At 65.5% G+C, this 25,720-nt stretch overlaps 1 protein-coding gene and 2 long non-coding RNA genes across 19 annotated transcripts in view; all 3 read left to right on the top strand.

Moving 5' to 3' along the window:
- The window catches only part of LOC127464751 (symplekin-like), a 43,161-nt gene extending 17,703 nt beyond the window's left edge, over positions 1–25,458 (top strand). For 14 of the 16 annotated variants that reach the window (XM_051775226.1, XM_051775224.1, XM_051775225.1 and 11 more), the window contains 17 exons: positions 1,402–1,609; positions 2,440–2,590; positions 4,200–4,435; positions 5,937–6,018; positions 7,210–7,323; positions 9,275–9,422; positions 12,748–12,908; positions 13,565–13,673; positions 14,694–14,794; positions 15,758–15,848; positions 17,522–17,623; positions 19,112–19,155; positions 19,456–19,599; positions 20,975–21,151; positions 22,295–22,381; positions 23,236–23,487; positions 25,244–25,458. In XM_051775226.1, the coding sequence (XP_051631186.1) occupies positions 1,402–1,609; positions 2,440–2,590; positions 4,200–4,435; positions 5,937–6,018; positions 7,210–7,323; positions 9,275–9,422; positions 12,748–12,908; positions 13,565–13,673; positions 14,694–14,794; positions 15,758–15,848; positions 17,522–17,623; positions 19,112–19,155; positions 19,456–19,599; positions 20,975–21,151; positions 22,295–22,381; positions 23,236–23,418 (2,138 nt within the window). In that variant the 3' untranslated portion in view covers positions 23,419–23,487; positions 25,244–25,458. Of the gene's footprint in view, positions 1–1,401; positions 1,610–2,439; positions 2,591–4,199; positions 4,436–5,936; positions 6,019–7,209; positions 7,324–9,274; positions 9,423–12,747; positions 12,909–13,564; positions 13,674–14,693; positions 14,795–15,757; positions 15,849–17,521; positions 17,624–19,111; positions 19,156–19,235; positions 19,322–19,411; positions 19,600–20,974; positions 21,152–22,294; positions 22,382–23,235; positions 23,488–25,243 lie in introns of those variants that run through there. The other 2 variants (XM_051775223.1, XM_051775240.1) reach the window with 2 other exon arrangements.
- LOC127464753 (uncharacterized) lies at positions 312–1,390 on the top strand. Its single transcript, XR_007901579.1, has 3 exons — positions 312–415; positions 1,031–1,178; positions 1,307–1,390. It is a non-coding gene; the product is annotated as an uncharacterized LOC127464753 (long non-coding RNA).
- On the top strand, positions 9,448–12,312 carry LOC127464752 (uncharacterized). Of its 2 annotated transcripts, XR_007901577.1 has the most exons (4): positions 9,448–9,622; positions 10,211–10,705; positions 11,298–11,402; positions 12,228–12,312. It is a non-coding gene; the product is annotated as an uncharacterized LOC127464752 (long non-coding RNA). The 2 variants fall into 2 exon arrangements; XR_007901578.1 differs by lacking the exon at positions 12,228–12,312 and having other exon boundaries at positions 10,211–10,822; positions 11,298–11,336.
- Positions 25,459–25,720: the final 262 nt, after the last annotated feature.

Genomic DNA, 25,720 nt, shown 5'->3' with positions numbered 1-25,720 from the left:
GTGAGGGCAAGGGAGACCCCTTTGGGATTTTGGGAGGGTTGGATTTAGGGTTTGGGAGGGTTTGGGATTAGGGTTTGGGATTAGGGTTTGGGAGGGATTAGGGTTTGGGAGGGTTGAGAGGCTCCTCATGGCAACACAGGTGATGGCGGCGGTGAGGGGCCTGGTGAGGGCAGGGGTGGCATTAGGGGTTGGGAGGGTTAAATTTAGGGTTTGGGAGGGTTTGGGTAGGATTAGGGTTTGGGAGGGTTGGAATTAAGGATGTAAGAGGTTTTTGGGGAATAAGGATTTGGGAGGTTTTTGGGGAATAAGGATTTGGGAGGGTTGAGTGGGATAAGGATTTGGGATTTCTGGGTGGAATCAGGGTTTCTTTGCCCCATCCCAGGGGTGGAGCAGCCGAAGCAGAAAATCTGGGAGGGTTGGGTGGGATCAGGGTTTGGGAGGTTTTTGGGCAGGAAAAGGATTTGGGAGGTTTTTGGGCAGGATAAGGAGGGTTTCTTTGCCCCATTCCAGGGGTGGAGCAGCCAAAGCAGAAAATCTGGGAGGGTTGGGTGGGATCAGGGTTTGGGAGGTTTTTGGGCAGGATCAGGATTTGGGAGGGTTGGGTGGGATCAGGATTTGGGATTTCTGGGTGGAATCAGGGTTTCTTTGCCCCGTCCCAGGCGTGGAGCAGACAAAGCAGAAAATCTGGGAGGGCTGGGTGGGATCAGGGTTTGGGAGGTTTTGGGGCAGGATCAGGGTTTGGGAGGTTTTTGGGCAGGAAAAGGATTTGGGAGGTTTTTGGGCAGGATCAGGATTTGGGAGGTTTTTGGGCAGGATAAGGATTTGGGAGGGTTGAGTGGGATCAGGGTTTGGGATTTTTGGGTGGAATCAGGGTTTCTTTGCCCCATCCCAGGCGTGGAGCAGACGAAGCAGAAAATTTGGAAGGGTTGGGTGGGATCAGGGTTTGGGAGGTTTGGGTGGGATCACGGTTTGGGAGGGTTGGGTGGGATCAGGGTTTGGGAGGTTTTTGGGCAGGATGAGGATTTGGGAGGGTTGGGTGGGATCAGGGTTTGGGAAGGTTGGGTGAGATCAGGGTTTGGGATTTCTGGGTGGAATCAGGGTTTCTTTGCCCCGTCCCAGGCATGGAGCAGACGAAGCAGAAAATTTGGAAGGGTTGGGTAGGATAAGGATTTGGGAGGGTTGAGTGGGATCAGGGTTTGGGAGGTTTTGGGGCAGGATGAGGATTTGGGAGGTTTTGGGGCAGGATCAGGAGGGTTTCTTTGCCCCGTCCCAGGCGTGGAGCAGACAAAGCAGAAAATCTGGGAAGGTTGGGTGGGATCAGGGTTTGGGAGGTTTTGGGGCAGGATGAGGATTTGGGAGGTTTTGGGGCAGGATCAGGAGGGTTTCTTTGCCCCGTCCCAGGCGTGGAGCAGACGAAGCAGCTGCGGGAGGAGCCCAAGGAGGAGAAGGTGCCCAAGCCCGACGTGGTGCTGATCAAGCGGCGCCTCTCGGCCCTGGGGCAGGGCCAGGCCATCGCCGTGCTGGGCGCCCACGGCACCGCCCCGGGGCACGACGAGGCCCCCCAGGCCAAGAGGAGGCCAGAGCCCATCCTGCCATCCACACAGCCACGGTGAGAGCCTGAAAATACCCCAAAAACAACCCCAAAATCCACCCAGAGCACCCCAGCCCATCCTGCCATCCACACAGCCACGGTGAGAGCATGAAAATACCCCAAAAACAACCCCAAAACCCACCCAGAGCACCCCAGCCCATCCTGCCATCCACCCAGCCACGGTGAGAGCATGAAAATACCCCAAAAACAACCCCAAAATCCACCCAGATCCCACCCCAGAGCACCCCAGCCCATCCTGCCATCCACCCAGCCATGGTGAGAGCCTGAAAATACCCCAAAAACAGCCCTAAATCCACCCAGAGCACCCCAGCCCATCCTGCCATCCACCCAACCACGGTGAGAGCATGAAAATACCCCAAAAACAACCCCAAAATCCACCCAGATCCCACCCCAGAGCACCCCAGCCCATCCTGCCATCCACACAGCCACGGTGAGAGCCCCAAAATACCCCAAAAACAACCCCAAAATCCACCCAGATCCCACCCTAGAGCACCCCAGCCCATCCTGCCATCCACCCAGCCACGGTGAGAGCCCCAAACCCTCCGAAATCCAATCCCAATCCCATTACAGCCTCCCCGGGCCCGGGGGCCGTAAAATCAGAATTCCCATCCCCAATCCCATCTCTAATCCCAATCCCAATCCCAATCCCATTGCAGCCTCCCCGGGCCCGGGGACCGTAAGAGCAGGATTCCCAATCCCAATCCCATCCCCAATCCCATTCCCAATCCCATTCCAGCCTCCCCGGGCCCGGGGGCCGTAAGATCAGAATTCCCATCCCCAATCCCAATCCCAATCCCATCTCTAATCCCAATCCCATCCCATTGCAGCCTCCCTGGGCCCGGGGGCCGTAAGAAGGTTTTCCGGCTCAGTGATGTCCTGAAGCCGCTCAGCGACGTCCAGGTGGAGAAGCTCAAACTGGGGGCTGTCCGGAGGATCCTGCGCTCCGAGCGGGCCGTGGCCTCCAGCGGGGCTGCTCAGGTACCCATGGGAACCCCCAGTGCCACCCCAGTGCCCCCCCAGTGCCCCCCAGTGCCATCAGATCCTCCCAGTGCCCCCAGTGTCCCCTGCGCTCCGAGCGGGCCGTGGCGTCCAGCGGGGCTGCCCAGGTGGGTACCAGGGACACCAGTGACACCAGTGCCCTCCCAGTGCCCTCCCAGTGCCACCCAGTGCCCCCCAGTGCCCCCTGCGCTCCGAGCGGGCCGTGGCATCCAGCAGGGCTGCCCAGGTGGGTATCAGGGACACCAGTGACACCAGTGCCCTCCCGGTGCCATCAGATCCTCCCAGTGCCCTTCCAGTGCCCTCCCAGTGCCACCAGTGCCCCCCAGTGCCCCCTGCACTCCGAGAGGGCTGTGGCCTCCAGTGGGGCTGCACAGGTGGGTACCAGGGACCTCCCAGTGCCCTCCCAGTGCCCACCAGTGCCATCAGATCCTCCCAGTGCCCTCCCAGTGCCACCAGTGCCCCCCCAGTGCCCCCTGCGCTCCGAGCGGGCCGTGGCCTCCAGCGGGGCTGCCCAGGTGGGTACCAGGGACACCGGTGACACCCAGTGCCCCCCAGTGCCCTCCCAGTGCCCCCCAGTGCCCCCCAGTGCCCCCTGCGCTCCGAGCGGGCCGTGGCGTCCAGCGGGGCTGCCCAGGTACCCATGGGAACCCTCCAGTGCCCTCCCAGTGACACCCAGTGCCCTCCCAGTGCCCTCCCAGTGACACCCAGTGCCCTCCCAGTGCCCTCCCAGTGCCCTCCCAGTGACACCCAGTGCCCTCCCAGTGCCCTCCCTGTGCCCTCCCAGTGCCACCAGATTCTCCCAGTGCCCCCCAGTGTCACCAGTGCCACCCAGTGCCACCCAGTACCACCAGATCCTCCCAGTGCCCCCCAGTGTCACCCAGTGCCCCCCAGTGCCCTCCCAGTGCCCCCTGCACTCCGAGAGGGCTGTGGCCTCCAGCGGGGCTGCCCAGGTGGGTACCAGTGACACCAGTGCCCTCCCAGTGCCCTCCCAGTGCCACCAGTGACACCAGTGCCCTCCCAGTGCCACCAGTGACACCAGTGCCCTCCCAGTGCCCTCCCAGTGCCACCAGTGACACCAGTGCCCTCCCAGTGCCACCAGTGACACCAGTGCCCTCCCAGTGCCCTCCCAGTGCCACCAGTGACACCAGTGCCCTCCCAGTGCCACCAGTGACACCAGTGCCCTCCCAGTGCCCTCCCAGTGCCACCAGTGACACCAGTGCCCTCCCAGTGCCACCAGTGACACCAGTGCCCTCTCAGTGCCATCAGATCCTCCCAGTGCCATCAGTGCCCCCTGCGGTCCGAGAAACCCTTCTGGGTCCCTTCCAGTCCAGGGTATTCCATGATCCTTCTGACTCCTTTCCAGTCCAGGATATTCCAGGATCCTCCTGGCTCCCTTCCCTCGGGATATTCCCCAATTCCAGAGCTGGAGGAGCGCTCAGACAACCCTCAGCCCTTGGGATTTTGGGACCGGGGCGGTGTTTTTGGGGTGTTGTTTTCGGGGTGTCTCGTTTGGGGCCGCGGGTCGGGCTCCGCCTTCCCTTCCCGTGAGCCCCGTTAATTATCGGGCCGCTAACGAGCCCTTCCCCAGGCGCGGGTGAAGATCCTGGCGTCGCTGGTGACGCAGTTCGAGGTGCCCCTCAAGGGGGAGGTCCTGGCCTTCATCCTGGACGACGTGCGGGGCCGCCTGGACTTGGCCTTCGCGTGGCTCTTCCAGGAGTACAACTCCTACCTGAGCCGCGGGCCCGGCGCCGGCCCCGAGCGCTACGACGAGTGTCTGATCGGGCTGCTGGCAGGGCTGCAGGAGAAACCAGACCAGAAGGATGGGTAGGAGGGGATACCAGGGTGGGAGAGGGACTCTGGGGTGGGAGAGGGACTCTGGGGTGGGATGGGGTCACCAGGGTTGGGCTGGGACCATCAGGGCCCCGAGCGCTACGACGAGTGTCTGATCGGGCTGCTGGGGGGGCTGCAGGAGAAACCCGACCAGAAGGATGGGTAGGGTGGAGGGATTGAGATGGGATGGGGTCACCAGGGTTGGGCTGGGACCATCAGGGCCCCGAGCGCTACGACGAGTGTCTGATCGGGCTGCTGGCAGGGCTGCAGGAGAAACCGGATCAGAAGGATGGGTAGGAGGGGATACCAGGGTGGGATGGGGTGGGCTGGTACCATCAGGGTTGGGCTGGGACCATCAGGGCCCCGAGCGCTACGACGAGTGTCTGATCGGGCTGCTGGGGGGGCTGCAGGAGAAACCGGATCAGAAGGATGGGTAGGAGGGGATATTGGGGTGGGAGGGGGACATTGGGGTGGGATGAGATGGGATGGGATGGAGCTCCTAGGGGGGCTTCAGGAGAAACCCGACCAGAAGGATGGGTAGGATGGAGAGCTTGAGATGGGAGAGGGATATTGGGGTGGGATGGGGCCACCAGGGTTGGGTTGGGACCATCAGGGCCCCGAGCGCTACGACGAGTGTCTGATCGGGCTGCTGGCCGGGCTGCAGGAGAAACCGGATCAGAAGGATGGGTAGGAGGGGGACAGTGGGGTGGGATGGGGACACTGGGGTGGGATGGAGCTGCTGGCCGGGCTGCAGGAGAAACCCGACCAGAAGGATGGGTAGGATGGAGAGATTGGGGTGGGATGGGGACACTGGGGTGGGATGGAGCTGCTGACCGGGCTGCAGGAGAAACCGGATCAGAAGGATGGGTAGGAGGGGATATTGGGGTAGGAGGGGGACAGTGGGGTGGGAGGGGGTGGGATGGAGCTCCTGGTGGGGCTGCAGGAGAAACCGGATCAGAAGGATGGGTAGGATGGGATCCTGGGGTGGGATGGGGACATTGGGGTGGGATGGAGCTCCTGGCGGGGCTTCAGGAGAAACCCAACCAGAAGGATGGGTAAGATGGAGACATTGGGATGGGATGGGGTCACCAGGGGTGGGATGGGACCACCAGGACTGGGATGAGCCCACCAGGGCTGGGTTGGTGCCACCAGGGCTGGGATGGGACCACCAAGGTTGGGCTGGTGCCACCAGGACTGGGATGGTGCCACCGGGGATAGGATGGATCCACTGGGACCACTGGTCTCAGGATGGGGCCACCAGGGATGGGTTGGTGCCACCAGGGTTGGGATGGGGCCACCAGGGTTGGGATTGGGCCACCAGGGTTGGGATTGGGCCACCAGGGATGTTTTGGGGCCACCAGGGATGGGATGGGACCACTGAGGCTGCCGGTCCCAGGATGGGGCCACCAGGCTCCACAGCACCAGCCCCCCTCCTGGCTGTGTCCCCCCCGTGTCCCCAACCCCCGGGTGACCCCCTTGTCCCTCCCACCCCCAGGATCTTCACCAAGGTGGTGCTGGAGGCCCCCCTGATCACCGAGAGCGCCCTCGAGGTCATCCGCAAGTACTGCGAGGACGAGGTGGGCACCCGGGGGAGACCCCCGGGGCTGGGGGAGAGCCTGGGGTTGTGGGAGACCCCCGGGGCTGGGGGAGCCCCCTGGGGTTGTGGGGACAGGGTTGGGGGAGTCCCCCCGGGGTTGTGGGACAGGGTTGGGGGAGACCTCTGGGGCTGGGGGAGACTCCCAGGGTTGGGGGAGACCTCTGGGGCTGGGGTGGGCACCGGGGGCTTGGGGAGACCCCTGGGGTTGGGGGAGACCCTTGGGGCTGGGGGAGACCCCCGGGGTTGTGGGGACAGGGTTGGGGGAGACCCCCGGGATTGGGGGAGACCCACAGGGTTGGGGGAGACCTCCAGGGTTGGGGGAGACCCCTGGGGCTGGGGGAGCCCCCCGGGGTTGTGGGACAGGATTAGGGGAGCCCCCCGTGCTGTGGGACAGGGTGGGACCGCCCCGTGCTGTGGGACAGGGCTGGGGGAGCCCCCCGGGGCTGGGGGAGACCCCCGGGGTTGGGGGAGCCCCCTGGGCTGTGGGGACAGGATTGGGGGAGCCCCCCAGGCTGTGGGACAGGGTTGGGGGACAGGGTTGGGGGAACCCCCTGTGCTGTAGGACAGGGTGGGACCGCCCCGTGCTGTGGGACAGGGTTGGGGGAGCCCCCCAGGGTTGGGGGACAGGGTTGGGACCGCCCCGTGCTGTGGGACAGGGCGAGACTGCCCCGTGCTGTGGGACAGGATTGGGGGAGCCCCCCAGGGTTGTGGGACAGGGTTGGGGGAGCCCCCCCGTGCTGTAGGACAGGGTTGGGACTGCCCCGTGCTGTGGGACAGGGTTGGGGGAGCCCCCCAGGGTTGGGGGACAGGGTTGGGGGCGCCCCCCGGGGCTGGGGGACAGGGTTGGGACCGTCCCGTGCTGTGGGACAGGGCTGGGGGAGCCCCCCGGGGTTGTAGGAACATTGTTGGGACCGCCCCGTGCTGTGGGACAGGGTTGGGGGAGCCCCCCAGGGTTGGGGGACAGGGCTGGGGGAGCCCCCCGTGCTGTGGGACAGGGCTGGGGGATCCCCCCGTGCTGTGGGACATTGTTGGGACCGCCCCGTGCTGTGGGACAGGGTTGGGGGACCCCCGGGGCTATGGGGACAGGGTTGGGGGAGCCCCCCGGGGCTGGGGGATCCCCCCGTGCTGTGGGACATTGTTGGGACCGCCCCGTGCCCGCCGTGCCCCGCAGAGCCGGACGTACCTGGGCATGTCGACGCTGCGGGACCTGATCTTCAAGCGCCCGTCGCGGCAGTTCCAGTACCTGCACGTGCTGCTGGACCTCAGCTCCCACGAGAAGGACAAGGTGCCCCTCCTGGTGCCCTCCCAGTGCCACCAGTGCCCTCCCAGTGCCATCAGATCTTCCCAGTGCCCCCCAGTGCCACCAGTGCCACCAGTGACATCTCAGTGCCATCACATCCTCCCGGTGCCCCCCAGTGCCACCAGTGCCCTCCCAGTGCCACCAGTGTCCTCCAGTGCCACCAGTGACATCTCAGTGCCACCAGTGCCCTCCCAGTGCCACCAGTGTAACCAGTGCCCTCCCAGTGCCACCAGTGTCCCCCAGTGCCCTCCCAGTGCCACCAGTGTAACCAGTGCCCTCCCAGTGTCACCAGTGCCCTCCCAGTGCCACCAGTGTCACCAGTGTCCCCCAGTGTCACCAGTGTCCTCCCAGTGCCACCAGTGTCCTCCCAGTGCCCTCCAGTGCCACCAGTGTAACCAGTGCCCTCCCAGTGCCACCAGTGTCCCCCAGTGTCACCAGTGTCATCTCAGTGCCATCAGATCCTCCCAGTGCCCTCCCAGTGCCACCAGTGTCCTCCCAGTGCCCCCCAGTGCCACCAGTGCCACCAGTGTAACCAGTGCCCTCCCAGTGCCACCAGTGTAACCAGTGCCCTCCCAGTGCCACCAGTGTCCCACAGTGCCACCAGTGTCCTCCCAGTGCCATCAGATCCTCCCAGTGCCCCCCAGTGCCACCAGTGTCCTCCCAGTGCCCCCCAGTGCCACCAGTGTCATCTCAGTGCCATCAGATCCTCCCAGTGCCACCAGTGCCCTCCCAGTGCCCTCCCAGTGCCATCAGATCCTCCCAGTACCACCCAGGATCCTCCCAGTGCCACCAGTGCCCTTCCAGTGCCACGAGTATCCTCCCAGTGCCCTCCCAGTGCCCTCCCAGTGCCATCAGATCCTCCCAGTGCCACCAGTGCCCTCCCAGTGCCCCCTGCACTCTGAGACCCCTCTGAGTCCCTTCCTGACCAGGATATCCCATGATCCTTGTGGGTCCCTTCCAAACCTGATGTCCCCCTCCCATCCCCCGGGCCTCCATCCCATCCCAGTGTCCCCCTCCCACCCCAGGAGCTCCATCCCATCCCAATGTCCCCCTCCCATCCCATCCCACCCCAGTGTCCCCCTCCCATCCCACACCAGTGTCCCTCTCCTATCCCAATGTCCCCTTCCCACCCTGGTGTCCCCCTCCCACCCCACTGTCCCCCTCCCATCCCCAGGACCTCCATCCCATCCCATCCCATCCCATCCCCATCCCATCCCATCCCATCCCATCCCATCCCATCCCATCCCATCCCATCCCATCCCCATCCCACCCCAATGTCCCCTCCCACCCTGGTGTCCCCCTCCCACCCTGGTGTCCCCCTCCCACCTTGGTGTCCCCCTCCCATCCCAGTGTCCCCCTCCCACCCCAGTGTCCCCCTCCCACCTTGGTGTCCCCCTCCTATCCCAGTGTCCCCATCCCAGTGTCCCCCTCCCACCTTGGTGTCCCCCTCCCATCCCAATGTCCCTCTCCCATCCTGGTGTCCCTCTTCCACCCCAGTGTCCCCGGGGGGTGTCCCCGCAGTGTCCCCACCCCCCTCCCACCCCAGGGGTGTCCCCACAGTGTCCCCATCCCGGTGACACCCCAGGGATGTCCCCACAGTGTCCCCACCCCGGTGACCCCCCCGTGCCCCCTAGGTGAGGCAGCAGGCCCTGCTCTTCATCAAGCACCTGTACAATCAGGACAAGGTGGCACCCCAGGGGTGTCCCCGCAGTGTCCCCACCCCGGTGGCACCCCAGGGGTGTCCCCACAGTGTCCCCATCCCGGTGACCCCCCCGTGCCCCCCAGGTGAGGCAGCAGGCCCTGCTCTTTATCAAGCACCTGTACAATCAGGACAAGGTGGCACCTGGGGGGTGTCCCTGCAGTGTCCCCATCCCGGTGCCACCCCAGGGGTGTCCCTGCAGTGTCCCCACCCCGGTGACCCCCCCGTGCCCCCCAGGTGAGGCAGCAGGCCCTGCTCTTCATCAAGCGCATGTACGAGAAGGAGCCGCTGCGCGAGTACGTCGAGAAGTTCGCCCTCAACTACCTCCAGCTCCTGGTGCACCCCAACCCCCCCTCCGTGCTCTTCGGGGCTGACAAGGACACAGGTGACACTGGGGACACCCTGGGGGGTGGGATGGACCTGGGGGGTGTCCCTGAGGTTGGGGACACTCTGAGGGGACATCCCCAAGGTGGGAGATCCACCCTCCAATCCCTGCAGCTCCTGGTGCACCCCAACCCCCCCTCAGTCCCCTCTGTGTCCCCTCTGTCCCCTCCTGTCCCCTCTTCGGGGCTGACAAGGACACAGGTGACACTGGGGACACCCTGGGGGGTGGGATGGACCTGGGGGGTGTCCCTGAGGTTGGGGACACTCTGAGGGGACATCCCCAAGGTGGGAGATCCACCCTCCAATCCCTGCAGCTCCTGGTGCACCCCAACCCCCCCTCAGTCCCCTCTGTGTCCCCTCTGTCCCCTCCTGTCCCCTCTTTGGGGCTGACAAGGACACAGGTGACACTGGGGACACCCTGGGGGGGTGGGATGGGCCTGGGGGGTGTCCCTGGGGTTGGGGACACTCTGAGGGGACATCCCCAAGGTGGGAGATCCACCCTCCAATCCCTGCAGCTCCTGGTGCACCCCAACCCCCCCTCAGTGCTCTTTGGTGCTGACAAGGACACAGGTGACACTGGGGACACCCTGGGGGGGTGGGATGGACCTGGGGGGTGTCCCTGGGGTTGGGGACACTGTGGGGGGGGAGATTTCTGGGATGGGACATCCCCAGGGTGGGAGATCCACCCTTAAATCCCTGCAGCTCCTGGTGCACCCCAACCCCCCCTCAGTCCCCTCTGTGTCCCCTCTGTCCCCTCCTGTCCCCTCTTTGGGGCTGACAAGGACACAGGTGACACTGGGGACACCCTGGGGGGGTGGGATGGACCTGGGGGGGTGTTCCTAGGATTGGGGACACTGTGAGGGGGAGATCTCTGGGCTGGGACATCCCTGAGGTGGAACATCCCTGACGTTGGACATCCCCAGGCTGGGACATCCCTGGGGTGGGGACAGTCCTGGTGCTTGTTGTGGGGACACTGGGGGACATCCCTGAGGTGGGACATCCCTGAGGTGGGACATCCCCAAGGTGGGGACACTGGGGGACATCCCTGGGGTGGGACATCCCTGGGCTGGGACATCCCTGAGGTGGGGACACTGTGGGACATCCCTGGTGTTGGACATCCCTGGGCTGGGACATCCCCAAGGTGGGACATCCCCGAGGTGGGGACACTATGGGACATCCCTGGGGTGGCACATCCCTGTGGTGGGGACACTGTGGGGCATCCTGGGATGGGACATCCCTGGGTGGGGACACTGTGGGACATCTCTGAGGTGGCACATCCCTGGTGTTGGACATCCCTGGTATTGGACATCCCTGGGATGGGACAGCCCTGGGACATCTCCAAGGTGGGACATCCCTGAGGTGGGATGTCCTGGAGTGGGGACACTGTGGGACATCCCTGAGGTGGGACATCCCTGGTGCTGGACATCCCTGGGCTGGGACATCCCCGTGATGGGGACACTGGGGGACATCCCTGAGGTGGGACATCCCTGGGCTGGGACATCCCTGAGGTGGGACACTGGGGTACATCCCTGAGGTGGGGACACTGTGTGACATCCCTGGGGTGGGACATCTCTGGATTTGGACATCCCTGGGGTGGGGACACTGTGGGACATCTCTGAGGTGGCACATCCCTGGTATTGGACATCCCTGGGATGGGACAGCCCTGGGACATCCCCAAGGTGGGACATCCCTGAGGTGGGGACGCTGGGGGACATCCCTGAGGTGGGACATCCCTGGGGTTGGACATCCCCAAGGTGGGACATCCCCGTGATGAGACATCCCTTGGGTTGGATGTCCCCGGGCTGGGACATCCCTGAGGTGGGGACACTGTGGGACATCCCTGAGGTGGGACATCCCTGGTGCTGGAATCTCTGAGGTGGGACATCCCTGAGGTGGGGACACTGTGGGACATCCTGGGATGGGACATCCCTGGTGTTGGACATCTGTGAGGTGGGACATCCCCGGGGTGGGACACACAAGGGTGACAATGCCACATGTCCCCCCTGCAGAGGTGGCAGCGCCGTGGACAGAGGGGACGATCTGGCAGTGCCTGTATCTGGGTGGGGTGGGGTGGGGGGACATCCCTGGGGTGGGGACACTGTGGGACATCCCGGGGGTGTGTCAGGAGGGTGACAATGCCATGTGTGTCCCCCCCAGAGGTGGCAGCCCCCTGGATGGAGGGGACCATCCGGCAGTGCCTGTACCTGTACCTGGGTGGGGTGGGGGACACTGTGGGACATCCAGGGGGTGTGTCAGGAGGGTGACAATGCCACCTGTCCCCTCCCCCCAGAGGTGGCAGCCCCCTGGACAGAGGGGACAATCTGGCAGTGCCTGTACCTGGGTGGGGTGGTGGTGGGGGACATTCCCGGGGTGGGGACATCCCGGGGTGACAATGCCACCTGTCCGTCCCCCCCAGAGGTGGCAGCCCCCTGGACAGAGGAGACCATCCGGCAGTGCCTGTACCTGTACCTGGGTGGGGTGGGGACCCTGTGGGACATCCTGGGGGTCTGGGGACCCTGTGGGACATCCTGGGGTCTGTCAGGAGGGTGACAATGCCATGTGTGTGTCCCCCCCAGAGGTGGCAGCCCCCTGGACAGAGGAGACCATCCGGCAGTGCCTGTGCCTGTACCTGGGTGGGGTGGTGGTGGGGGACATTCCCGGGGTGGGGGACATCCCCAGGTGACAATGCCACATGTGTGTCCCCCCCCAGAGGTGGCAGCGCCCTGGATGGAGGGGACCATCCGGCAGTGCCTGTACCTGGGTGGGGTGGTGGTGGGGGACATTCCCGGGGTGGGGACATCCCCAGGTGACAATGCCATGTGTGCCCCCCCCCAGAGGTGGCAGCGCCCTGGATGGAGGGGACCATCCGGCAGTGCCTGTACCTGGGTGGGGTGGTGGTGGGGGGGACATCCCGGGGTGACAATGCCACCTGTCCCCTCCCCGCAGAGGTGGCAGCCCCCTGGACAGAGGAGACCATCCGGCAGTGCCTGTACCTGGGTGGGGTGGGGACACTGTGGGACATCCCGGGGGTGTGTCAGGAGGGTGACAATGCCGTGTGTGTGTGTCCCCCCCAGAGGTGGCAGCCCCCTGGACAGAGGAGACGATCCGGCAGTGCCTGTACCTGGGTGGGGTGGGGTGTGGGGTCATTCCCGGGGTGGGGGACATCCCTGGGGTGACAATGCCATGTGTCCCCCCCCCAGAGGTGGCAGCCCCCTGGACGGAGGAGACCATCCGGCAGTGCCTGTACCTGGGTGGGGTGATGGGAGGGGACATTCCCGGGGTGGGGGACATCCCTGGGGTGACAATGCCATGTGTGTCCCCCGCAGAGGTGGCAGCCCCCTGGACGGAGGAGACCATCCGGCAGTGCCTGTACCTGTACCTGGCGCTGCTGCCCCTCAACCACAAGCTGATCCACGAGCTCGCCTCCGTCTACACCGAGGCCATCGCCGACATCAAACGCACCGTCCTGCGCGTCATCGAGCAGCCCGTGGGTACCGGGGGGCACGGGGGGGCACGGGAACACCGGGGGGGGGGCACAGATATACCGGGGGGGGGCACAGCAACCCCGGGGGGGGCACGGACACATGGGGGGGGTACAGGTACACGGGGGGATGGCACAGACACACGGGGGGGGCACGGGGGGGGTACAGACACACGGGGGGGGCACAGAGACACGGGGGGGTACAGACACATGGGGGGGGCACGGACACATGGGGGGGGGGCACAGACACATGGGGGGGCACAGACACACGGGGGGGGGCACAGACACCGTGGTGGCCCCGGTGACACTGTGGTGGCCCTGGTGATACCATGGTGGCCCTGGTGATACCATGGTGGCCCCGGTGACACTGTGGTGGCCCCGGTGACGCCGTGGTGGTCCTGGTGACACCCTGGTGGCCCCGATGACACCATGGTGGCCCTGGTGATACCATGGTGGCCCTGGTGATGCCGTGGTGGCCCCGGTGACACCTCGTTGGTCCTGGTGACACCGTGGTGGCCCCGGTGACACTGTGGTGGCCCTGGTGACACTGTGGTGGCCCCGGTGACACTGTGGTGGCCCTGGTGACACTGTGGTGGCCCTGGTGCCGCTATGGTGGCCCTGGTGACACTGTGGTGGCCCCGGTGACACCGTGGTGGCCGCAGATCCGCGGGATGGGCATGGGCTCCCCCGAGCTGCTGCTGCTGGTGGAGAACTGCCCCAAGGGCGCCGAGACCCTCGTGACGCGCTGCCTGCACAGCCTCACCGACAAGGGTGGGCACTGGGGGCACTGGGAGCACTGGGAGGGCACTGGGAGCACTGGGAGGGCACTGGTGACACGCTGCCTGCACAGCCTCACCGACAAGGGTGGGCACTGGGGGCACTGGGGGGGCAATGGGGGCACTGGGAGCACTGGGAGCACTGGGATGACCCTCGTGACACGCTGCCTGCACAGCCTCACCGACAAGGGTGGGCACTGGGGGGCATTGGGAGGGCAATGGGGGCACTGGGAGGGCAATGGGGGCACTGGGAGGGCAATGGGAGCACTGGGAGGGCACTGGGATGACCCTCGTGACACGCTGCCTGCACAGCCTCACCGACAAGGGTGGGCACTGGGGGGCATTGGGGGGTACTGGGAGGGCACTGGGAGCACTGGTGACGCGCTGCCTGCACAGCCTCACTGACAAGGGTGGGCACTGGGGGGTACTGGGAGGGTACTGGGAGCACTGGGATGGCACTGGGAGGGAACTGGGAGCACTGGGATGACCCTCGTGACGCGCTGCCTGCACAGCCTCACCAACAAGGGTGGGCATGGGGGTGATGGGAGGGCACTGGGATGGCCCTGGGAGGGCACTGGGATGGCACTGGGAGCACTGGGAGGGCACTGGGATGGCACTGGGAGAGTGTTGGGTACACTGGGAGGGCACTGGGAGCACTGGGGGTCACTGGGAGCACTGGTGTCACTGGTGTCCCTGCCCCCCCCCGCAGTGCCCCCCTCTCCCGAGCTGGTTCGCCGGGTGCGGGATCTGTACTGGGAGCACTGGGGATTACTGGGGGTTACTGGGAGCACTGGGGGTCACTGGGAGGGGGTCACTGGTGTCACTGGTGTTTACTGGGAGCACTGGTGTCCCCGCAGTGCCCCCCTCTCCCGAGCTGGTTCGCCGGGTTCGGGATCTGTACTGGGAGGGATTGGGGGTTACTGGGGGTTACTGGGAGCACTGGGAGCACTGGGGGTCACTGGGAGGGGGTCACTGGTGTCACTGGTGGTCACTGGTGTCCCTGGTGCCCCCGCAGTGCCCCCCTCTCCCGAGCTGGTTCGCCGGGTTCGGGATCTGTACCACAAGCGCCTGCCGGACGTTCGGTTCCTCATCCCCGTCCTCAACGGGCTCGAGAAGGTCAGGATGTCACTCCATGTCTCCTCCCTGTGTCCCCTCTGTGTGTCACCTCTGTCCCCTCTGTGTCCCCTCTGTGTGTCCCCTCTGTGTCCCCTCTGTGTGTCACCTCTCTCACCTCTGTGTCCCCTCTGTGTGTCACCTCTGTGTGTCACCTCTGTCCCCTCCTGTCCCCTCCTGTCACCTCTGTGTGTCCCCACTGTCCCCTCCCTCCTGTCCCTCCTGTCCTTCCTGTCCACTCTTGTCCCCTCTCTGTGTCCTCCCTGTGTCCCTTCTGTGTGTCACCTCTGTCCCCTCTGTGTCCCCTTCTGTCCCCTCCTCTCCCCTCTCTGTGTCCCCCCCGTGTCCCCTCTGTGTATCCCCTCTGTGTCCCCAATGTCCCCTCCTGTCCCCCCCCTCCTTCCTGTCCCCTCTCTGTCCCCTCTCTGTGTTCTCTCTGTCCCCTCCTGTCCTCCCTGTCCCTGCTCTGTGTCCTCTCTGTCCCCTCTGTGTCCCCTCTGTGTGTCCCCTCCTGTCCCCTCCTGTCCCCTCTCTGTCCCCTCTGTCCACTCCTGTCATCTTTGTCTCCTCCTGTCCCCTCCTGTACCCTCCTGTCCCCTCTGTCCCCTCTCTGTGTCCCCTCCCGTCCCCTCTGTCCCCTCTCATCCCCTCTGTATCCTCTCTGTCCCCTCTCATCCCCTTTGTGTGTCCCCCCATCCCCTCTCATCCCCTCTGTGTGTCCCCACCATCCCCTCCTGTCCCCGCTGTGTCCCCTCTGTCCCCTCTGTGTGTCCCCTCCTGTCCTGTCCCCTCTGTATCCCCTCTGTCCCCTCTCTATGTCCCCTCTGTGTCCCCACTGTCTCCCCATCCCCTCCTGTCCTGTCTCCTCCTGTCCTCTCTGTGTCCCCTCTGTCCCCTCAGTGTCCCCTCTGTGTCCTCTCTCTGTCCTCTGTACCCCCCTGACTGGCTGTTGCTGTTTTGGGGCAGAAAGAGGTGATTCAGGCACTGCCCAAACTCATCAAACTCAACCCCATCGTGGTCAAGGAGGTTTTCAACCGATTGCTGGGGACACAGCACGGTGAGGACATGGGGACAAGAGGGGACAGGAGGGGACATGGGGACATGGGGACACAGCACGGTGAGGGAAGGGGACATGGGACAGGGGACAGGGGACATGGGGACACAGCACGGTGAGGACAGGGGGACAGGGGACAAGAGGGGACAGCAGGGGACATGGGACAGGGGACATGGGGACATGGGGACACAGCACGGTGAGGGAAGGGGACAGGGGACAAGAGGGGACAGCAGGGGACATGGGGACAGGGGACATGGGGACATGGGGACACAGCACGGTGAGGGAAGGGGACAGGGGACAAGAGGGGACAGCAGGGGACATGGGGACATGGGGACATGGGGACACAGCACGGTGAGGGAAGGGGACAGGGGACAGGGGACAGGGGACATGGGGACATGGGGACATGGGGACTGGGGACATGGGGACATGGGACACAGCACAGTGAGGGACAGGGGACAGGGGACATGGGGACATGGGGACAGGGGACATGGGGACATGGGGACACAGCATGGTGAGGACATGGGGACAGGAGGGGACAGGGGACATGGGGACATGGGGACATGGGGACACAGCACGGTGAGGACATGGGGACAGGGGACAGGGGACAGGGGACAGGGGACATGGAGACAGGGGACATGGGGACAGGGGACGTGGGGATGTGGGGACACAGCACGGTGAGGGACAGGGGACAAGGGGACAAGAGGGGACAGCAGGGGACATGGGGACACAGCATGGTGAGGGACAAGGGGACAGGGGACATGGGGACAGGGGACGGGGGGGACATGGGGACAGGGGGACACAGCATGGTGAGGGACAGGGGACATGGGGACATGGGGACAGGGGGACAGGGGACACGGGACATGGGGACAGGAGGGGACAAGGGACAGGGGACGTGGGGACAGGAGGGGACACGGGGACATGGCGACACAGGGCCTGGTGGCTCTACAGGGACAGGGATCAGTGGGGACAGGGGACATCCCTGGGGTGGGACATCCCTGGGGTGGGACATCCTTGGGGTGGGACATCCCTGGGGTGGGGACAGTGTGGGACATCCCTGGGGACAGTCCCAGTACTCCCTGTGGGGACAGGGGACATCCCTGGGGTGGGGACAAGGGACATCCCTGGGGAGGGACATCCTTGGGGTGGGACATCCTTGGGGTGGGGACAGGGGACATCCCTGTGCTGGGACATCCCTGGGGGGGGACATCTCCCATCCTCCGAGGCCACCCCACGGTGGGACCCCAGCCCTGTCCCCTGACCCCCCCTGTGTCCCCTGACCCCCCTTGTGTCCCCTGTCCCTGTCCCCCATCCCCTTACGCCCCCTATGTCCCCCATCCCCTGACCCCCCCCCCATGTCCCCTGTCCCTGTCCCCCATCCCCTGACCCCCCCTATGTCCCCCATTCCCTGACCCCTCCCATGTCCCTGTGTCCCCTGTCCCTGTCCCCATCCCCTGACCCCCCCCATGTCCCACATCCCCTGACCCCCCCGTGTCCCCTGACCCCTGTCCCTGTCCCCTGACCCCCCCCATGTCCCCTGTCCCCTGACGTCCCCTGTCCCCTGACCCCCCCCGTGTCCCCTGACCCCTCCCATGTCCCCTGTCCCCCCCATGTCCCCTGTCCCTGTCCCATGTCCCCTGACCCCCCCCATGTCCCCTGACCCCCCCGTGCCCCCCCAGGGGACGGCTCGTCGTCGGTGTCCCCCCTGAACCCGGGGGAGCTGCTGGTGGCCCTGCACAACATCGACTCGGCCAAGTGCGACATGAAGTCCATCATCAAGGGTGGGGCTGGGCAGGGGGGCACCCGGGGGGGCCACGGGGGGGGACACCTGGGGGGGGACACAGGGGGGGGCCACCTGGAGGGGCCATTGGTGGCCCTGCACAACATCGACTCGGCCAAGTGCGACATGAAGTCCATCATCAAGGGTGGGGCTGGGCAGGGGGGCACCCGGGGGGGGCACAGGGGGGGCACAGGGGGGGGGGACACCTTGGGGGGACACCCAGGGGGGACACAGGGGGGGGACACAGGGGGGGGACACCTGGGGGGGCCGTTGGTGGCCCTGCACAACATCGACTCGGCCAAGTGCGACATGAAGTCCATCATCAAGGGTGGGGCTGGGCAGGGGGGCACCCGGGGGGGGCACAGGGGGGGCACAGGGGGGAGGGACACCTTGGGGGGACACCCAGGGGGGACACAGGGGGGGGACACAGGGGGGGGACAGCTGGGGGGGCCGTTGGTGGCCCTGCACAACATCGACTCGGCCAAGTGCGACATGAAGTCCATCATCAAGGGTGGGGCTGGGCAGGGGGGCACCCGGGGGGGCACAGAGGGGGGACACAGGGGGGGGACACATGGGGGGGACACCTGGGGCTGACACCTGGGGGGGCCGTTGGTGGCAGATATGGGCTGGTCTGGGGGAAAAATGTGGAGAAAAATGGGGAAATGTGGCCAAAAGTGGACAAATGTGGTCAAAAGTGGACAAGTGTGGACAAATCTGTCGGACAAATGTAGAGAAATGTGGACAAACATGGACAAAAATGGAGAAATGTCAAAGATGGACAAATAGGGACAAATGTGGACAAATCGATTGGACTAAAAATGGACAAACCTGACCTGAAATAGCCCAAACTGGCCCAATCTGACCCAGTTTTTGCCCCCCCAGCCACCAACCTGTGCTTTGCTGAACACAACGTGTACACCCCGAGGTGCTGTGGGACAAACATGGACAAACCTGACCCAAACTGACCCAAACTGACCCAATCTACCCCAATTTCTGCCCCCCCAGCCACCAACCTGTGCTTTGCCAAGCACAATGTGTACACCCCGAGGTGCTGTGGGATGAAAATGGACAAACCTGACCCAAATCCAGACTGATCCCTGGTTTTTTTGTCCCCCCAGCCACCAACCTGTGCTTTGCCGAGCACAATGTGTACACCCCCGAGGTGCTGTGGGACAAACATGGACAAACCTGACCCGAAATGGACAAAAATGGACAAACCTGACCCAAACTGACCCAAAGTACCCCAATTTCTGCCCCCCCAGCCACCAACCTGTGCTTTGCTGAGTGCAATGTGTACACCCCCGAGGTGCTGTGGGACAAAACTGGACAAACCTGACCCAAAATATCCCAATCTAACCCTGTTTTTATCCCCCCAGCCACCAACCTGTGCTTTGCCGAGCGCAATGTGTACACCCCGAGGTGCTGTGGGACAAACATGGACAAACCTGACCCAAATCCAGACTGATCCCTGGTTTTTTTGTCCCCCCAGCCACCAACCTGTGCTTTGCCGAGCGCAACGTGTACACCCCCGAGGTGCTGTGGGACAAACATGGACAAACCTGACCCAAACTGACCCAAACTGACCCAAAGTACCCCAATTTCTGTCCCCCCAGCCACCAACCTGTGCTTTGCCGAGCGCAACGTGTACACCCCGAGGTGCTGTGGGATGAAAATGGACAAATAGGGACACATGTGGACAAATCTGGACAAATTGGTTGGACAAAAATGGACAAACCTGACCCAAAATGTCCCAAACTGACCCAATCTATCCCAATTTCTGCCCCCCCAGCCACCAACCTGTGCTTTGCCGAGCGCAATGTGTACACCCCCGAGGTCCTGGCGGTGGCCCTGCAGCAGCTGCTGGAGCAGAGCCCCCTGCCCGTGCTGCTCATGCGGACGGTGATCCAGGCCCTGGCCTCGTACCCGCGCCTGGGCGGCTTCGTCATGAACGTGCTGTCCCGGCTCATCATGAAACAGGTGATGGCTGGGATGGATGGCTGTCTGTCTGTGTGTCTGTGTGTCTGTCTGTGTGTCCATGTGTCATGAACGTGCTGTCCCGGCTCATCATGAAACAGGTCCTGGGAATGGCTGTGTGTCTGTCTGTGTGTCTGTGTGTCCATCTGTCCATCTGTGTGTCATGAACGTGCTGTCACGGCTCATCATGAAACAGGTGATGGCTGTGTGTCCATCTGTCTGTCTGTCTGTGTGTGTGTCCATCTGTCCATGTGTCATGAACGTGCTGTCCCGGCTCATCATGAAACAGGTCCTGGGGATGGCTGTGTGTCTGTCTGTGTGTCTGTGTGTCTGTCCATGTGTCATGAACGTGCTGTCCCGGCTCATCATGAAACAGGTGATGGATGGGATGGATGGCTGTCTGTCTGTCTGTGTGTGTGTGTGTCTGTCCATCTGTGTGTCATGAACGTGCTGTCCCGGCTCATCATGAAACAGGTGATGGCTGGGTGTCTGTCTGTCTGTCTGTGTGTCTGTGTGTCCATCTGTCCATCTGTGTGTCATGAACGTGCTGTCCCGGCTCATCATGAAACAGGTGATGGCTGTGTGTCTGTCTGTCTGTGTGTGTGTCTGTGTGTCCATCTGTCATGAACGTGCTGTCCCAACTCACCATGAAGCAGGTCCTCCTGTCTGTCTGTCTGTCTGTCTGTGTGTCCATCTGTGTGTCCATCTGTCTGTCCTTCTCCCTGTCTGTCCACTTGTCTGTCCCCATCTGTCCGTCTGTCTCTCTGTCTGTCCATCAGTCCCCCTCCCCAAAGCCCCCCTGACCCCTCCTCACCTTGCCACGCCTCCAAGGGGTGGGAGGGGTCCTGTGGGTGCCCCTCTGACCCCCCCTGTGACCCCCCCGTGCCCCCCCAGGTGTGGAAGTACCCCAAGGTGTGGGAGGGGTCCATGAGGTACCCCCTGTGCCCCCCCTGTGCCCCCAAGGTGTGGGAGGGGTCCTGGGGGTACCCTGGGGGTCTCTGCCCCCCCTGTGACCCCCCCCTGTGCCCCCCCAGGTGTGGAAGTACCCCAAGGTGTGGGAGGGGTCCCGGGGGTGCCCTGGGGGTCTGTGTCCCCCCTGTGACCCCCTCTGTGCCCCCCCAGGTGTGGAAGTACCCCAAGGTGTGGGAGGGGTTCTGGGGGTGCCCTGGGGGTCTGTACCCCCTCTGTGACCCCCTCCCGTGCCCCCCCAGGTGTGGAAGTACCCCAAGGTGTGGGAGGGGTCCTGGGGGTGCCCTGGGGGTCTCTGAATCCCCCCCTGTGCCCCCCCAGGTGTGGAAGTACCCCAAGGTGTGGGAGGGGTCCCGGGGGTACCCTGGGGGTCTGTACCCCCCCTGTGACCCCCCCTGTGCCCCTCCAGGTGTGGAAGTACCCCAAGGTGTGGGAGGGGTTCCTCAAGTGCTGCCAGCGGACCAAGCCTCAGTCCTTCCCGGTGGTCCTGCAGTTGCCCCCCCCCCAACTCGCCGCCGTCTTCGACAAGTGCCCGGAGCTGAGGGAGCCCCTGCTCGCCCACGTGCGGGCCCTCACCCCACACCAGGTGACCCCTGACCCCCCCACTGTGCCCTCACCCCCCACCAGGTGACCCCTGACCCCCCCTCTGTGCCCTCACCCCACACCAGGTGACCCCTGACCCCTGACCCCTCCCTGTGCCCTCACCCCCCACCAGGTGACCCCTGACCCCCCCTCTGTGCCCTCACCCCACACCAGGTGACCCCTGACCCCCCCTCTGTGCCCTCACCCCACACCAGGTGACCCCTGACCCCTGACCCCTCCACTGTGCCCTCACCCCACACCAGGTGACCCCCTCCCCCAGGTGACCCCCCCCGTGCCAAGGAACCCCCCCCCGTGCCCGGGGACCCCCCCCAGGGTGTCCCTGACCCCCCCCGGGTGTGACCCCCCCGTGTCCCCCCCAGCAAGCGCACATCCCCCTCTCCACCATGGCCGTGTTTGGGACCCCCCTGAGGTGTCCCTGACCCCCCCCGGGGTGTGTGACCCCCCCCCGTGTTTGGGGACCCCCCCAGGGTGTCCCTGACCCCCCCCGAGGTGTCCCTGATCCCCCCCCGTGTTTGGGGACCCCCCAGAGTGTCCCTGACCCCCCCCGGGGTGTGTGACCCCCCCGTGTCCCCCCCAGCAAGCGCACATCCCCCTCTCCACCATGGCCGTGTTTGGGGACCCCCCCGTGTTTGGGGACCCCCCCAGGGTGTCCCTGACCCCCCCCGGGTGTGACCCCCCCGTGTCCCCCCCAGCAAGCGCACATCCCCCTCTCCACCATGGCCGTGTTTGGGGACCCCCCCGTGTTTGGGGACCCCCCGAGATGTCACTGACCCCCCCTCGTGTTTAGGGACCCCCCCAGGGTGTCCCTGATCCCCCCTCGTGTTTGGGGACCCCCCCGAGGGTGTCCCTGACCCCCCCCCGGCTGTGTGTCCCCCCCCCAGCAAGCGCACATCCCCCTCTCCACCATGGCCATGCTCAGGGACCCCCCCGTGTTTAGGGACCCCCCGAGGTGTCCCTGACCCCCCCCCCGTGTTTGGGGACCCCCCGAGATGTCACTGACCCCCCCTCGTGTTTAGGGACCCCCCGAGGTGTCCCTGACCCCCCCCCGGGGTGTGTGACCCCCCCCGGTGTTTGGGGACCCCCCCCGGGTGTCCCTGACCCCCCCCCGGGTGTGTCCCCCCCCCAGCAAGCGCACATCCCCCTCTCCACCATGGCCGTGCTCGAGGCCTCGGCGCGACACGAGGGACCCCCCCGAGAGGGACCCCCCGGAGAGGTGAGGGGGGGTCGGGGGGCACCCCCCGGGACCACCCAAAAATGGGGGGGGGGGGGGGAGGAGGAGGGATTGGGGGGACACCCTGGGACCACCCAGAAGGGGAGGGGGGGGAGAATCAGGGGACCCTCTGGGACCACCCAAAAAGGGGAGGAGGGGGTTTGGGGGACCCCCTGGGACCACCCAAAAATGGGGGGAGGAAGGGGATGACCCCTTGGGACCACCCGGGGGGGTGGGAGGGTGGGGGGGTCGAGGGTGACCCCCTGGGACCACCCAAAGTGGGGGGAGGGAGTTGGGGTGATTCCCTGGGACCACCCGGGGGGGTGGGAGAGGGGGGAGCAGGGGGGCACCCTGGGACCACCCAAAAAGGGGAGGGGGTCGGGGTGACCCCCGGGGAGGTGAGGGGAGGGCTCGGGGTGATCCCCTGGGACACCCAAAAAGGGGGGAGAGGAAGGGGTGGCCCCCTGGGACCACCCAGGGGGTGGGAGGGGGGGGGGGGGGCAGAGGGACCCCCTGGGACCACCCAAAAATGGGGGGGTGTCGGGGGTGACCCCCTGGGAGATGGGGGGGGGGGTCAGGGGGACCCCCTGGGACCACCCAAAAAGGGGGGGGGAGTTGGGGTGACCCCCTGGGACCACCCAAAATGGGGGGGGGGGTCGGGGTGACCCCCTGGGAGATTTGGGGGGGTCGGGGGTGACCCCCCAGGACCACCCAGAGGGTTGAGAGATGGGGGGGGGGGTCAGGGTGCCCCCAATTCACCCCCTGGGGGCTGAGGGGGGGGAGGGGGGCACAGGGGGGGTCAGGGTGGCCCCCCCAAGGCCCCTCCCCCCCCCCCCAACCCCCCCCTCCCCCCCCAGGAGAAGCCCCCAAGCGCCCGAACGAGGAGGAGCCCAAGGGCAAGGGGGGGCCCCTCCCCCAGCCCCGGGGGGGGGTCCCAGCTCGGGGTCCCCCCCCCTGTCCGACGCCCCTCCCCCTCGGAGCTGGGAGGGGGGGGCGACCTGGAGCCCCCCCCCCATCTTCCTCAGCGTGGCCGAGGATGAGGAGAGCTCGGGGGGGGCGACGGGTCCCCCCCCGACACCGGCCTGGACCCCCCCGCGGGACCCCCCAAGGTACGGGACACCCCCCCCCTCCCAAATTTTGTGACCCCCCCTGGACCCCCCCGCGGGACCCCCCAAGGTACGGGACCCCCACCCCGAAATTGTGACCCCCCCCTGGACCCCCCTGGCGGGACCCCCAAGGTACGGGACCCCCCCCCCCAAATTTGTGACCCCCCCTGGACCCCCCGCGGGACCCCCCAAGGTACAGGACCCCCACCCAAATTTGTGACCCCCCCCGGACCCCCCCGCGGGACCCCCCAAGGTACGGGACCCCCCCCCAAAATTGTGACCCCCCCTGGACCCCCCTGCGGGACCCCCCAAGGTACGGGACCCCCCCCCCCAAATTTGTGACCCCCCCCGCGGGACCCCCCAAGGTACGGGACCCCCCCCCTTCAAATTTGTGACCCCCCCCAGCATCCCATGGACCCCATTTCGGGGTGGGGGGCCCATTCTGACCCTCCCCCAAATTTGTGACCCCCCCCAGCACCCCCTGAACCCCTTTTGGGGGTGGGGGCCATCCTTACCCCCCCCAAATTTGTGACCCCCCCCAACACCCCTTGTACCCCCCCCATGGGTTTGAGGGGCCCATCTCTGACCCCCCCCAAATTTGTGACCCCCCCAGCACCCCATGAACCCTTTTTGGGGGGTGGGGGGCCATCTCTGACCCCCCCCAGCCCCCCCCGAATTTGTGACCCCCCAGCACCCCATGGACCCCTTTTGGGGGTGGGGGGGCCCATCTCTGACACCCCTTCCAAATTTGTGACCCCCCCAACACCCCCCCAAGGGGATGTGGGGCCATGTCTGACCCCCCCCCTCCAGCCCCCCCAAAATCTGTGACCCCCCCCAGCACCCCAGAACCCCTTTTGGGGTCAGACATGGCCCCCTGCCCCCCCCAAAAAATTTGTGACCCCCCCCAACACCCCCCTGTGTCCCCCCCCATGTTTTTGGGGGCCCATCTCTGACCCCCCCAAAATTTGTGCCCCCCCTCACCCTTTCAGGGGTGTTTTTTGGGGGGGGGGGTCCCCTCTCTAACCCCTCCCTCTCCCCCCAGGACCCCCAAAACCCCTTTTGGGGTCAGACATGGCCCCCCTGCCCCCCCCAAAAATTTGTGACCCCCCCCCAGCACCCCCTTGTACCCCCCCATGTTTTTGGGGGGCCCATTTCTGACCCCCCCCAAATTTGTGGACCCCCCCCAGCACCTCATGAACCCCTTTTGGGGTCAGACATGGCCCCCCCCGTCCCCCCAAAAAATTTGTGACCCCCACCCCCCCAACATCTCATGGACCCCTTTTGGGGGTGGAGGGGCCATTTCTGACCCCCCCCCAAATTTGTGACCCCCCCCCCAGCACCCCTTGTACCCCCCCCATGGGTTTGAGGGGCCCATTTCTGACCCCCCCCAAATTTGTGACCCCCCCCCAGCACCCTTTTGGGGGGGAGAGACCACCTCTGACCCCCCCAAATTTGGGACCCCCCCAAATTTGTGCCCCCCACCAGCACCCCTTGTACCCCCCCATGTTTTTGGGTGCCCGTGTCTGACCCTCCCAAAATTTGTGCCCCCCCTCACCCTTTCGGGGGTGTTTTTTTGGGGGGGGGTCCCTCTCTAACCCCTCCCTCTCCCCCCAGGACCCCCAAAACCCCTTTTGGGGTCAGACATGGCCCCCCCACCCCCCCAAAAAAATTTGTGACCCCCCCCCAGCACCCCATGGACCCCTTTTGGGGGTTTTTTTTTGGGGGGGGGTCCCTCTCTAACCCCTCCCTCTCCCCCCAGGACCCCCCCGCGGGCTCGGAGCCCCCCCCGACGGGACCACCCCCCCCCCCAGGCCGAGGGGGCCCCCCCCGGGAGCCCCCCCAGCTCGGAGCCCCCCCCCCCGGGCACCCAGAGCCCCGAGGGGACCCCCGGGGGGGCCCCCGATGCCCCCCCCGGACCCGCCGAGGGCTGAGGGGGGCGGGGGGAGCCTCCCCAGAGACCCCCCCAAACCCGGACCCCCCAATAAAGGCGTGGGAGGAGCTTCAGGGGGCGTGTCTTGTTTGGGGGGCGGGGCCTGGGCGGGAAGGGGCGGGGTTGGGGCACATTGGGGCTGGGGGCGGGGTTTCATCTTGGGGGCGGGGCTTGAGTGACAGGGGCGTGGGTTCATTTTGGGGGCGGGGTTTGGGTGATGTCTGAGCTTTGGTGGGTGGGGTTTCATCTTGGGGGCGGGGTTGGAGCAGTAGGGGCGGGGTTTCATCTTGGGGGCGGGGCTTGAGC

The sequence above is a fragment of the Manacus candei genome, unplaced genomic scaffold, assembly GCF_025592945.1.
Source record: "Manacus candei isolate 608988 ecotype Guabito, Panama unplaced genomic scaffold, ASM2559294v1 h1tg000267l, whole genome shotgun sequence".
NCBI lineage: Eukaryota > Metazoa > Chordata > Aves > Passeriformes > Pipridae > Manacus > Manacus candei.
The sequence above is the reverse complement of the archived record's forward strand: the minus strand, read 5'-3'. Positions and strand labels throughout refer to the sequence as shown.